Below are 13564 nucleotides of genomic sequence, written 5' to 3'. Positions count from 1 at the left end.
CAAATCTCTCATGTTTTGAAAGATATCAAGCCCATTGATCCGCACATTGCAGAAATCTATACTGGAGCTCTAAGAGGTTCAGTTAAATTGCAAATCCAATACAGCCGGGATGTGATAGAATTTGTTGAAGGTTTTGTTCATTTCATCTTCAAGGATTTGTTGGAGTTATCAGACGGTGAGGCATGTTCTTTGATGCTTCCTCTTAAAAAGGATCAAATCAAAAGCCTTGCCGAAGCATCAAAGCAATTGGTAACTTTGCTCATTTGTCCACCAGAAGATTTATATGTTATCCAGGAAAAAATGAGTGACAAACTTACTTGCATTGAAGGTCTGATTGCTGAGGTAGTATCTGCTGCTTTCTCTTTCTCCGTTGACAAAGCAGCAGAAGTTAACTCGGTATTCAGTGACTTGTTAAAAAGATTGAACATGTCATGGAAGATCTAAAAGATGTGATTCTGAAAGATGTAGTGTCATCAAAATGTAATTTTCCTAGGACAAATGGATTGGGGTTTATCGATTCCCTCTTACGCTATCTGGAAGAGCTGCTGCAAGACGGAAAGTGTGATTCTGTTGTCAAGCATCTTATTGAAGAAGCTCAGGAAGAGTTATGTCTCGTACGAGACTTCTTGAAGGAAGTTGAGAAGAAAAAACATGAGTTTGAGGAGGTGAAGAAACATGATCTATGGACAGAAGTCATATCTCTAGCATACCAGGCAGAATGCATAATTGATTGCCTGGTTACCGGAGATTATCCTGTTTGGTATCTACATTTGTTATGTAAGATCACAACAGAAACTAAGGTTGTAAGGAATCATTTGAAAGAGTTCCATGCTACGATTACGCGAGAAGTTGAAGTCCCTATTGAAGAACAAACACCAAATCCTGTCAGACAAGTAGTTGAGACTACACAACTTGATGAGGTAATGGTGGGTTTTAAGGACGAGATTGACTTGCTAATCAACTGGCTCACTAGAGGACCAAAGTACTTGGATGTTGTGTCTATCGTAGGGATGCCTGGTCTTGGAAAAACTACACTAGCAAAGAAAGTTTTTCATGATGAGAAAATGCGGCGTCATTTCGATGTCAAAGCTAAGTGTTGTGTTTCCCAAGCTTATGACAGGAGAAAGTTGCTGCTTGAAATTTTGAATCAAGTTAAAAGTTCCAATCAACAGAATGAGTCAAATCCAGCAGATGCTTTGCAGAAATTCTTAAAAAAGAAGAGGTACCTTCTCTACATTGATGACATTTGGAGTGTTGACACATGGGATGACTTGAGAGGATGCTTCCCGGATGATAATAACGGAAGCAGGATTTTATTAACTAGCAGACTCAGCGATGTGGCTTCAGAAATTAACCCTGATAGAGAACCTCTTCACCTTCGTTTCCTTGACGAAAATGAAAGTTGGGAACTAATGAGAATCAAGCTGTTCAAGGAACAAACTTGCCCACCAGACCTATCAAAAGTGGAGCAAACATCGCGAGTAAGTGTAAAGGACTACCTCTCCTTGTGATTTTGGTTGCTGGAGTTTTGTCTGGGATAAGCAAAAATGAGGAAAATTAGAGAAGAATCGCAGAAAGTATAAAGTTAGATACTGTTACTAGTGCAAAAGAGTGCATGGAGGTTATAGAACTGAGCTACAAGCACTTGCCTGATCATCTCAAACCCTGCCTTCTATATTTTGCATCATTTCAAAAGGATGAAGAAATTCCACTCTCGAACTTGGAGTGGTTATGGACTATTGAGGGATTGGTGCCAAACATAGAGGTAGAAAGTATACACCTTGCTGTAGAAAGTTTACTGAATGATCTCATTGGTAGAAGCTTGATAATGGTGAGCAAGAGAAAGTCCACTGGAGGAGTCAGAACATGCCACATTCATGATATGTTACATGATTTTTGCATGACAAAGTCTAAGGAAGAGAAGTTTATGCAACTAACAAGCACCGGGAAGACTGATTTGTCTAGTTCCTTTTATGAGCACCGGAGGCTTTGCATTCATCATAGCCTTTATTGGGCAGGGAAGATTGGAAACATGCAAGTTCGATCTGCATTCTTCAGACCCCCGAAATCTGGCTGCCAGGAATTTCTTGATCTCGAGAACTTTAAACTATTAAAAGTACTACAAATGGAATGTCCTATGTCAGACAGTTCATTCCAGAGATCAAAAGAGCTGATCCATTTGAAGTACTTAGGAATCAAAGGCTATATGGTATCTATGCCATTATGGATATCGAACCTTTCAAACCTAGAGGTATTGCTTGTAATAACAGTAGGCAGTGGCACAATTTTACCGATGACCATCTGGAATATGCCAAGGCTAAAGCATGTACATGTTGAACCTGTTGCATCTTTTGATGGACGCATTCCTCAGACATCGACAAACATAGAGACTTTGGCCACAGTGTCTCTCACTAATGAGCTAGTAGACTACATGGTCAAGAAGGCAAGCAGACTGCGAAAGCTCAAATGCCACTGTAAAGAGCCTCTCAAACTCAAATTAGATGCTCTTCAACTTGAAACACTCAGTGTAAATGGTAAGATTTTGAATTTCACCTTGCCCGCGACACTAACAAAGCTAACTCTATCAGATGTTTTGTTGCCACAAAGTGAACTGTCTAATATCGGAAGATTACCAAATTTAGTGGTTCTCAAGTTGGAACATAGAGCATTTCAGCAGGACAAATGGGAGATCGAAGATGAAGAGTTTCTGAACCTCAAGGTTCTTAAATTAAGTTCCCTTAAAATAACAACATGGAATGCCTCAAATGAGTCCTTGCTTAACCTCAAACAGCTTCTGGTAGAAAACTGCTTTAATCTTCAAGAAATTCCTTCTATGATTGGAGATATTCCTACTCTAAAGATAGTTGAAGTGAAACGATGTGGTGAGTCTCTTGAAAAGTCAGTCAAGGACATTCAAGAAGTGCAAGAAGAATATGGAAATGCAGAGCTCAAGGTCCTTATTTACCCCTTGCATATAAAAAACTGCAACACTGGTTTAACAGGTAACTGACTCAAGATTAATTGCATCATATTTTGAGCTTGTACACTTTTACCTGTTAAATCTTTCGTAAAATATATTTGAGAAGTGTTTCTTTGCTGTGCAGAAATAGAAGATCGCGATTGAAAGAGGGGATCTAATGGACCAGTTTTTCTCTTAAGCTGTTTCCTCTGTTCATTATGCATAATCATATCCATCTAGATGGATAATTTTCTTGTTTTTGAGTTTTGTGTGTACTTCAAAATACTTTCTTTCAATGGATCCATTGCATTGATATATGAACTTTATTATATGATATTCTGTATGCTTTTACATTAACACCTTGTTTGGATGGTTGTTACCCATTATATTGTATAGTTAGTTTAAATACAATACTTATGTTGATTGTTACTTAAATTTTATTGTATTGTATCATTTAGATCCATCGTTACCATGAAATGTCTCATTTCATGTAACGACCGATTTGGTGTGATCGGGTGGTAGTTTGTTTTTGAGTTGTTTGGAGGTACTAGTGGTCACTGGTCCGGCGATGATAATTTCAGTTTTATGAATTATTTATTCGGTATTTGGTTTTCGAATTATGTCAATCTCTAAGGTAAATTAATTTAAATAATATTGAAATGTTTGAATATTAAAATTTTATTTATACTGTAGACCCCTTATTGAAATTTTGTTTTAGAGAATCTAAAGATTTGAGCCCTTAGGCTCTGATACCACGAAAACAAGAGAAGTTACATAAAATTTCTTATCTACCCCCTCACTTCTATTTATATGCCACAATTTTAGATTTCACGTCTAGGTGAATTGACTGGTGTATCCTTATTTAGTGATCTCTTGAAGTCAAGTTTCAACAAATGAATATAAATTAATTTATTTTGATTAATTAAATTGATCAATGAAAATGATCTAATCATTTAGTTTTCCTATATTGGTCAAATTCATACTTTCAAGGCTAATAGCTTTTAAAGGTAAAAATAGAAAGAATCGTTTTATTTATGTATTGGTTTTGTGAAATGTCAAATATTAAATATTATCTATCCTTAGAAAAGGACGACATATAAATAGAAATGGAGGGAGTACTACTCAAAGAATACAAAGATATAAATAAGTGAGAATAGTCTAATTATGGTAATTAAATATTCAAATTCCCACAAATCAACTATAGTATCATCTATACATTATTCTGTAACAAAACTAAATTAAAGATACAATACACGGTTTATAAGTCACATTCGTCGAACATTAGTAATATTTTTCTGGAGTTCTTCCTCAAGAAATTTGACAATTGAGAAATTACTGCCAAGCACAAAAAATGTTTTGTGGTTTATAAGTATGCCAGGAAATAGAATGGATTTCAGTTCCATCTCCTGCTTAGGCAATAGTAATGACCATGCAGATATCAAGGTGTCTGGTGCTACTTCTTTCTCAAGTTTCCTCAACAGATTAATCATACACTTTGCTGTTTCTTCTGTAGCAAGATGTTTTCCACCACGTAAAACCTTAAAAAGCAAAACTAAATTAACTATACAACATCGAATAAAAATATCTTTAGGTCAATAGTTTGGTCCAAAAATGTCTCATGATTGATTAAATACGAGACAAGTGTTGAAAACATCCTTAAACTTGGCACAAATTATTAGTTTCGTCTCCAAATTAGTGACAGTTTTAAAAACACCCATCTACTTGACTAGCTTAAACTTAGATACATATCTGATCTGCCACATTGCATACACTCTTGTAAAGACATGAAACTCTTAATAAAAAGTCGAGAGAAGTGTTCAAAGCACCCATAAACTTGAGAGAATTTAGGAGTGTATTTCACTCATATTGCAAGATCATGGGTGTTAGTCAAGTAAATAAGTGTTTTTAAGGTTGTCAATAGTTCGAAGATAAAACTAATAATTCACACCTAGTTTAGGAATATTTCCAATACTTCTCTCCTTAAATATCTATCAGGAACAAATGAACAACTCAAACTGGCATCTGTAGAGTCTGATATGGAACTAACCTCTGCAAAAACTGACATAATTTTTGGAAAGTGTTCATATTTGGGACCTAAAAGTTCTCTGTCTGACCTGCAAGTGAAAAAATTTGATATAAAACATTTTAAAGACTATGAAGATATGACATATTAGAGTTTGCAAACAAATCCAATACCTTTCAACCATGGAACATAGTTGACCATGAACATATTTGGCTTCAGGAAGGTCACCTTTTATAGGCAGGCAATTCAACCAAATGGGAATGACCTACACAAGGATTCAGAATCAGAAATTATAACAAGACTTAACATTAGGGATTCTGAGAAGGACAAACCTGGGCTGAGTCGATAAGTTCTCGATGAAACTGAAATATTTTACCAAGGGTAGAAACAGCATTATCATATGCAAGTTCATTCTCAGGTTCACGAGCACGTAAATGCATTATCACTACATTGATCCGTGACATAGCCTCTGAACATAAACGCGTAAGTTAACAAAAACACTTGCTTGATTAGAAGTATCACATTCAATAATATTAATACCTCTAACAAAAGGTTTGAAAACAGAACCATGATATTCTGCATAAAGCCCAAGTCCATATAGAGCATTCTGAACATGAAGTCATTGGTGTTTTGGTTAAACCATACTGTGAGCAACCAACTTGAGTAACAGGAATGTAAGCAATCACGATGATCCAAACCTGTCTAACTGCTGGGTTTTCGTCGTTGCTTGATTTCAGAAGCAAAGGTAGAAATACATCACAGTACCTAGTTGGCATAGGAAGTAAGTGATTTATCAAAATGGTGACACCCCAATAATTTAAGAAAACTCATACAGATAAATTAAACTCACTTTAGAGCTGCTTCAGAGCAATGCTTCACAAGACCATCAAAGATATAAAGTGATGTACATCTCTCTTGAATTGTCATTTCTTTGTCCTTAACAAAAATCGGAAACAATAAGATATACTAGATATGAATAATGATAAACTAACATCATGTTACAATAGTGTCAATGAACTTACCCACATCGGAATCAGATATAATGATAACTCGTCAAAGTAAGGCAAGAAAACAACCTTGAATGTTTCGATCAGTCTACATAATATGAGACCAGCCTGTGTTCAAGAATAACAGCAGAACCAAAGTGAAAATTCTTGAATATATAAAGACAACAGTGAATCACTGTTTTAATATAGAACATACAAGTTTAAATATTTGATCTTGTCGATGTTTTTCCCCTCTCAGCAATTCAGCTTCCTCAGCATCAAAATCTTCTGTTTTTTCTCTCTCTGTGAGTTTTCCTTGGCTATTTGAACTCTCTGTAATGACATGCTTTATCTCATCCACGATCGGACGAAGCTGATCTTCATTGAGAAGTGGTCCACATATCTGAAAGAAGAAACACAAGGACCATATACAACCTGAAAATTCCTATTTTGCCATTCTAACTCGATTTTTGTCACCATTGCTAGTTTCTCACTTCGATGATACTAATGGAACATTTTAAGCAATAGACTTAAAGGCAACAGTTCCAAAAACTTCATACCTAGCTCATAGTGAAACACTGAAAACTTTGGATCAAAACAAATAAGCAGTGTTTAAAGATCACGAACCTGAAGGCACACATGTAATGTATTCAACATTTCTACATATATCTCTGTTTCAAAACAAATAAGCAGTGTTTTAGGCTCCTGCATTATATAGAAATCAAAGTGTTACTTTCTCATTATCCAAATAGAAGAAGCTTAATGTTAAAAGTAAACCTCATGCAAAGCTTCCACCAAATTCAGTATTATACTGTCCGAAAACTGCTTGAAATCCGAATGGCTTTCACCTCGAGCAATCCCTTTCTCATCAGCCAGTTTAGCAGATTGCAAAAGGTGCTTCATCGCTATAAACATTACAAATTAAAAAGTCTTGGCGGTGATCAGATAGTTATAAAAGACGGAGAAATTAACTATGTGAAATCCTGAGAAATCTCACCTTCAACTGTATGGAACCTGACCTCATTGAAATGGAATTTCAAAAGTGGAAATAAAATTGAAGCAGTCTGTATCATTTATCAAGCATTAGGCCATTGAAACCACTTGTTAAATTTTCAGTTCGCGATCAAAAGCACGGGTAGAAAAAGAGAGAAGTCCAAGTGTGACAACCTGGAAAATCCATGGGTAAAAGTCTTTGTTCAATTTGTTAGCAACAATGACTAGGACTTCACATGCTTTAGCTTTCTTCTTTAGGGAACTTTTTTTTATACATATCGTTGAATCGCCAACCTTGACTCTGTGTATACTGCAAGATGTTATAATGTACATAAAAAGGCAATCACTCAGAGCAATGATCTGACAAAAAGGCGAAACGTCATGACAAAAAGGCGTACGTATTATCATCTAAACAAGTATGGTCTGAATCTGGAGATAATATGATTTTATCAGGTTCGAGTTGAGCACATTGCAACAAAAGGGGCATGACAATGCTGGTGCAAGGAAGAAAACCTTTCCCTATGGCCTTACAAAATCCACCAATAGCCTGCAATGAGATCAAGAAATATAGAGAGACCAATCTTGAAAGAATTTCTGACTGATTAGCACGTGGAAATTCTTTTTAATTTGGGTGGCGAAGAGATTTGATCCCAGGGCCTCTGCCTGTTCTGATAACATGTTGAAGTGTGTGACCATCTCATCTAAAAGCTTAAGCTATTAGAGAGAACACCATTTTATTAGTTAACGATATTCTCAACAACACATACCTCTAGCTTGAAGATGGTATTTGTATCCTCATCAAACTCTTGTGATCCTTGTAATGACATAACTGCTTCCATAATCTTATAGTGACATTATGTCAACAACAGAAAAATAGAAAACGAATAAACAATAAGCTCTAAGTTGAGTGAGATGTATAGAATCCATTTGGTATAACTAGTGGAAGACCTGTTTTGGAAGTAACGAACGGCCAGGTTTGAGGAATGACATCATCATCTCTACATCTTTACTTGGAAAATTTGCTTGTACCAGGATAGCTTTAAAAAGTGGTAGAATAGATTCGTAGTTGTTCCCATAGCACTCTTGCTGAAGTAATGTTAATATTAATATATATATATATATATATATAACCAGCTTAATACAACATACTCTTAATAAAAGTTGAAGCAGAATTACTAGGTAATACCTTAAAATGGTCAGCCAAAAATTGGAGTACAGCTGACGCTGATTCTTGGACCTTTCATGTCAAAAATAAAAATAAATCAGGCAAGTAAAGACCTCAAGGACATTCAAGGGAGTAACAAACTTTGAATTTATAAAGGAGGGCGGGATAATTATATTGGGAACTTGGAAATTATGGTTGTTTCCCTTGATGTATTCGTAATATTGTCTGTTCATTGTTCAAGAAAATGATCTGATTTCTCTTGCACTTAGTCTACAATACGTACTAGCGCAACAGTATGTAATGACAGTTGAAACAATTTATCGAGTAATCCATGGATGTAAAGTGTCAAATATTTAGGTGTGTCATCGCGAAGGAAGCCCGTGACCGCGCATATGACGCTGACCTAGGAAAATATGAAGATAGTAAAGTTAGAGCAGGGATTATATCTAATAAAGTTAAAGTTAAGGCCATTGAGAAGGTTCAGTAAGAAAATTTTGCAACTGTAATTTGGGACAAATGATACTAGCATCCAAAGGAATTCATATCATCGTAGGACAAACAGACCTGCACTTGTACACTGTCATCATCCATAGCTTTAATTAATGCCGGCACTACTTGCTGATGATATTGTTCTTGAAAATGGGGACACATGAAACTCAAAAACTCGCGAACTGCTTCCATGGAGGTGAATCTGACTCCAGGATGAGGATGTCCCATACAATCCAGAACCATTGTCACCACTAGATTCATATTCTTAATCATCACCTATTATAATGAAGAAGAGATGAGAGCAAGCAAAGTACTTAGTCTAGAGAATAACAGAAGAAAGTATAATCAAGGTGACCTTCTGCTATCCCAAGATCGTTAACTAATCAGTTTAAATGCAATTCTTAGTAGTGTATCAATAAATACACACCTCTGAGCAGCCTTCAACAATCTGAGCAAGTGCATAGAGTGCTGCGCATGGCTTCTGCCACGAGTCGTCAGCCAAGTAAGCACGGACCTGCTCAAAGGCAACAGGACCAACAGTCTTACCACCCAGCGCATGGGACAACCGCCATAAACACTTCTTAAGAAAAGGCAAATCATCATTTATATCCCATCTATCATAAGGATCAGGCAAGAGAGGGTAATAAACCTCATGCTCTAACAAATTCAATAAAATTGCAATATATTTTTCAGTAAACAATGGATACTTCTTGATCATGCCAGGGGTCTTCTCCCTGGCCTCAACCAATGTCATCACGAATTCAACCGCCAAATGTCTCGTTTTCTTTTCATAACTCTCACATTCAGCTATATCAAACATGGAACCCACCACAACCACAAGCTGCACCCTGAAGAAACTAGGCTCATTCTTGGCCAACTCAATCAAAATCTCCAACTCAGACTGAGCTGATGCCTCCCAATTTTCTTCCAATGCCTTATTCAGCATGTCCATCATCGCAGGCAACAGATCCTGAAACCTCTCCCTATCTTTTGAACTCCCCACCTGTTGAATGAAGTTACTCATCGCCGTCAGGGCAGTGATCTTCACGTCTAGATTAACCAGGGAATCATTCAACGTGTTTAGGAACATAGGGTGTAATATATCAATGCAATGGACTATTGCTTCAGCGTCAATGTGTTGGATTAATTCAACAAACAAGTTTAAATTCTCTCTCAAATGGGAATTAGTACTGAAACACCTATACAAGTTGGCTAGCTTAAGAGCTAATGAGTTAGGATCCATATTGCTAGTTCCGATAACAGATGATCGCTAACGCTCTATTTTTCTTACCAGACTATTTTTTTATACGACTGGTATACCTCATTCTGCTTTCTATACTAATAATATTATGAGTGAAATCAATGACAATAATAATATCTAACTTTGTCTTATTTGACTTTTCTTTGCCAATTAACTGATGTTTGAGAAAAAATATCTAACTTTGTCTTATTTGACTTTTCTTTGCCAATTAACTGATGTTTGACAAAGTGGTGAAATTGGTAGCAGCAAATGAGGACTTTCTTCCGTAAATCATGAGATATTTCAATGATCTAATTAGAGAGAGAAACGGCTGCTATGGAGTTGTGTAAGAAAAAATGAACATATATATAGAAAAACCATCTTTCCTACCATACGAAAAGGTAAATTTCGTAGACACTTCTCCAAGATCAATATTATATACTCCGTTGATTAAGGTAAGGTCAACTCTCCTTTCTATTTCCAAAATTCTGAAGTTGGCGAAAAGCAGGGCTGTGAACTAATTTTCTATATAGGCAGTTGGTATTTAGTAGTAATGAAAAGGTAATGTGGGATGTCAATGATCTACTATGATACCGAGTCGTGACCTTAGAGCTAAGTCTTTTTTTTTTCCATTTCTTAACCATCACAAGTGGCCATAATGAAATGCAATGTATTGGGGTATAATGCAACAATCAAGTTGAATCATTTTTTATTCTTCATTAGGTGTAATTTAATTTCATTATTATACTTTATATTAAGTGACAATAATGGCCTTCTCCTGATCTCAAAGTCTTCCATGATTAACACACATGTGAAAATATTTAGTCAGGAAAGCAAGTACGGGACTTTGCTCTCCGGAGTCCTAAAATCTCTTTTTGGTAAAAAGTATAGAACAAAGTAGTGAAACCTGGATCACTGTTTTCTGCTCTGTCAAAGTTGTTACAAAAGGTACGTGATAGACTTTTGAACAAACTTAATTTGTATTAACTAGTTTTTCTATACGTGATTACCATTTCAGAAAATATATCTAACTTTGTCTTATTTGACTTTTCTTTGCCAATTAACTGATGTTTGACAAAGTGGTGAAATTGGTAGCAGCAAATGAGGACTTTCTTCCGTAAATCATGAGATATTTCAATGATCTAATTGGTATGACACCGACTCTTCACCTAATTTTCTTTTTAGTAGGTTTAGACTTTCAATTACTTCCTCCGTTTAATTTGTTTGACTTTCTTCCGTAAATCATGAGATATTTCAATGATCTAATTGGTATGACACCGACTCTTCACCTAATTTTCTTTTTAGTAGGTTTAGACTTTCAATTACTTCCTCCGTTTAATTTGTTTGACTTACTTTTCTTTTTAGTCTGTTTCAAAAAGAATGACCCTTTCTTTTTTTAGCAACTCTTTAACTTCAACTTTCCACACGACATGTTTAAGACCACAAGATTCAAAAGTCTTTTTTACTTTTTTAAATTTCATGTCAAGTCAAAATAGGTCAAACAAATTGAAACAGAGGGGGAAAAAATCATTTCTTAGCCATTACCAGTGGCCATAATGAAACAATGAAGTTGCATCATTTTATATTCTTCATTCATCTGTTATACAAATAGACATAGTTCATAATTTAGGTGTTGTATGCTTGGCTCATTTCTTTCCTTATTTGCCTGCAATAAGTCACAAGTCGATTAAGTGTTTCATTATCAAAATTACCCGATTCTATGGGGCTAACATGCTTTGCATAGAATTAAGTAACATATATTTTTTTTCTACATTAAACAAGTAGTATTATTCTTATGAAATCTATACTCCACATAATCAAGTTATAATTGCAATTAGGGGTGTACATGACCGGATTGGTTTGGGTTTTTCAAATATCAAATCAAACCATTTGTGTAAAAAATTTAAATTTATAAACCAAACCAAACTAATAAAATTCGGATTTTTTCAGGTTTTTCAAATACCAAACCAAACCATTGTGTCGAATTTTTAAATTTATAAATCAAACCAAACTAATAAATGTCGGGTTGGTTTGGTCTCGGGTTGGTTTTTTTTAGTTAAAACCAACTCAACCCAAATATAGTCGGGTTTTTTTTTCCAATACCAAATCAAGTCAAACCAAACCACTAGTCAAGTTTTTTTTTCGGTTTGCGGCTTGGTTCGATTTTCGGTTCGATTTTATACACCCCTAATTGCAATGCTAAAAAGACAAGATAAAGAAATCATTGATTCGAACCTCTTAACTCGGGTAGATAAAATTAATACTCTCCCGTTCACTTTCACTTATTCCTAAAATAAATTTTCATTTTATTTGTTGCTTTTGACATATCATAAAAAGACAATTATATTTTTCCATATTTTACCCTCAATATTAAATACTCTATTTCCAAGTCACTTTCCAATACTTAATACTAAACATCGTTTAATAGGGACAATTTAATAAAATATCTATATTAATAATTATTTTCTTAATGGGTGTGTCAAGTAAAATTAGGACAAATAAAAACGAAGGAAGGGAGTATAAATTATTATTCTACAATATATCCTTTAGCTGATTAGCATCTTTGTTTTGTAGCAATTATTAAGTGGGCCTCTAAAACTTTTAAGAAGATAAATAATATTTTATTAATCTTCCATCTGTCCTCCATTAGAGGAAAGAACAAGAAAAATAATTAATTAGTCTTTCTTAGTCATTGTTTATTACTCCTTCCATCCCTATTTAGTTGTCCACTTTAAAAAATGACACACAGATTAAGGCAACAATGATTAGCATACTATCTTTTGAAGTTTATTGTAAATCTATATATTTGAATTACTTATTAGCTAATTTAGTGTTTGAGATTATTTATTGCAAAATAATATTGATGTTTTTAATTAGAAATTGTGGCATATAAATATTTTATAGTAAAAATAATATTACCACACTTAAAAGTGCAGCCAAATAACTATAAATTGTGGTATGCACATGAGCAAGGACTACACTTCAAAGTGTTGTCATACATAAGATAGAAAAGGCAACACTTTAAAATCGTGGGCAATAAGGAAGCAAAGGCCACCCTTGAAAGTGTAGCTGTATGAGATAGAAATGTTAAGCTATATGAGGTACTACAAAGCGTGGCCTTTTTGCCTTTTAGGTTACGCTTTTAAGCGTAGCTGATAAGGCAACACTTGAAAAGTGTCGCCTAAACTCTAAGGTTATGCTTCTTTCGGTCACCCCTGGAAAAGCGTGGCTTAAAGTCAAAAAGTGTGGCCTTTTATCAAAGGCCACACTTTTCTAGGGTGGTTGTAGACATAAAATGTTGTAGTCGTTTAACAGTACTTTTCATCATATGTCATAAAAATCAATGACATTTTTCAACAAATGACATAATATATTTGATATTTGTATAAAAATGTCACTGTTTTAGGGAAATTTTCACTATATATGTCGATCGAATCAATGACATTTTGCAATAAATGTCGTAATATATTCGACAATTGTATGAAATGTCGCTATTTTAGCAACAATTTTGCTAAAAATCGCTAAAATCAATGACATTTTACTACAAATGTCACTATTTTAGTAACATTTTTTCTAAATGTCACTAAAATCAATGACATTTGTCAGTAAATGTCATAATATATTCGACATTTATATTAAATGTCACTATTTAAGCGATATTTTTTCTAAATGTCACTAAAACCAATGACATTTTGTAGTAAATGTCATA

At 34.7% G+C, this 13564-nt stretch overlaps 2 protein-coding genes across 2 annotated transcripts in view; one reads left to right on the top strand and one right to left on the bottom strand.

The window, feature by feature from the left end:
• The window catches only part of LOC102593820 (putative late blight resistance protein homolog R1A-3), a 24227-nt gene that overhangs the window by 1365 nt on the left and 9298 nt on the right, over positions 1-13564 (top strand). The gene's annotated exons all lie outside the window — the stretch shown is intronic.
• On the bottom strand, positions 4114-10008 carry LOC102599837 (importin-5-like). Its single transcript, XM_015311656.1, has 20 exons — positions 9043-10008; positions 8691-8891; positions 8410-8529; positions 8148-8198; positions 7910-8047; positions 7729-7803; positions 7360-7508; positions 7136-7271; positions 6966-7032; positions 6746-6873; positions 6596-6673; positions 6186-6371; positions 6005-6097; positions 5833-5918; positions 5681-5747; positions 5523-5589; positions 5315-5451; positions 5156-5247; positions 5007-5073; positions 4114-4497 (listed from the first exon to the last, which is right to left on the bottom strand). The coding sequence occupies exons 1-20, from the start codon at positions 9856-9858 to the stop codon at positions 4225-4227; spliced, it is 3027 nt and encodes a 1008-aa protein (XP_015167142.1). The 5' UTR covers positions 9859-10008; the 3' UTR covers positions 4114-4224.

This window comes from Solanum tuberosum, unplaced genomic scaffold, assembly GCF_000226075.1.
Source record: "Solanum tuberosum cultivar DM 1-3 516 R44 unplaced genomic scaffold, SolTub_3.0 scf00172, whole genome shotgun sequence".
Taxonomy (NCBI): Eukaryota; Viridiplantae; Streptophyta; class Magnoliopsida; order Solanales; family Solanaceae; genus Solanum; species Solanum tuberosum.
Note: the sequence above shows the minus strand (reverse complement) of the source record. Positions and strands in the feature narration are given on the sequence as shown.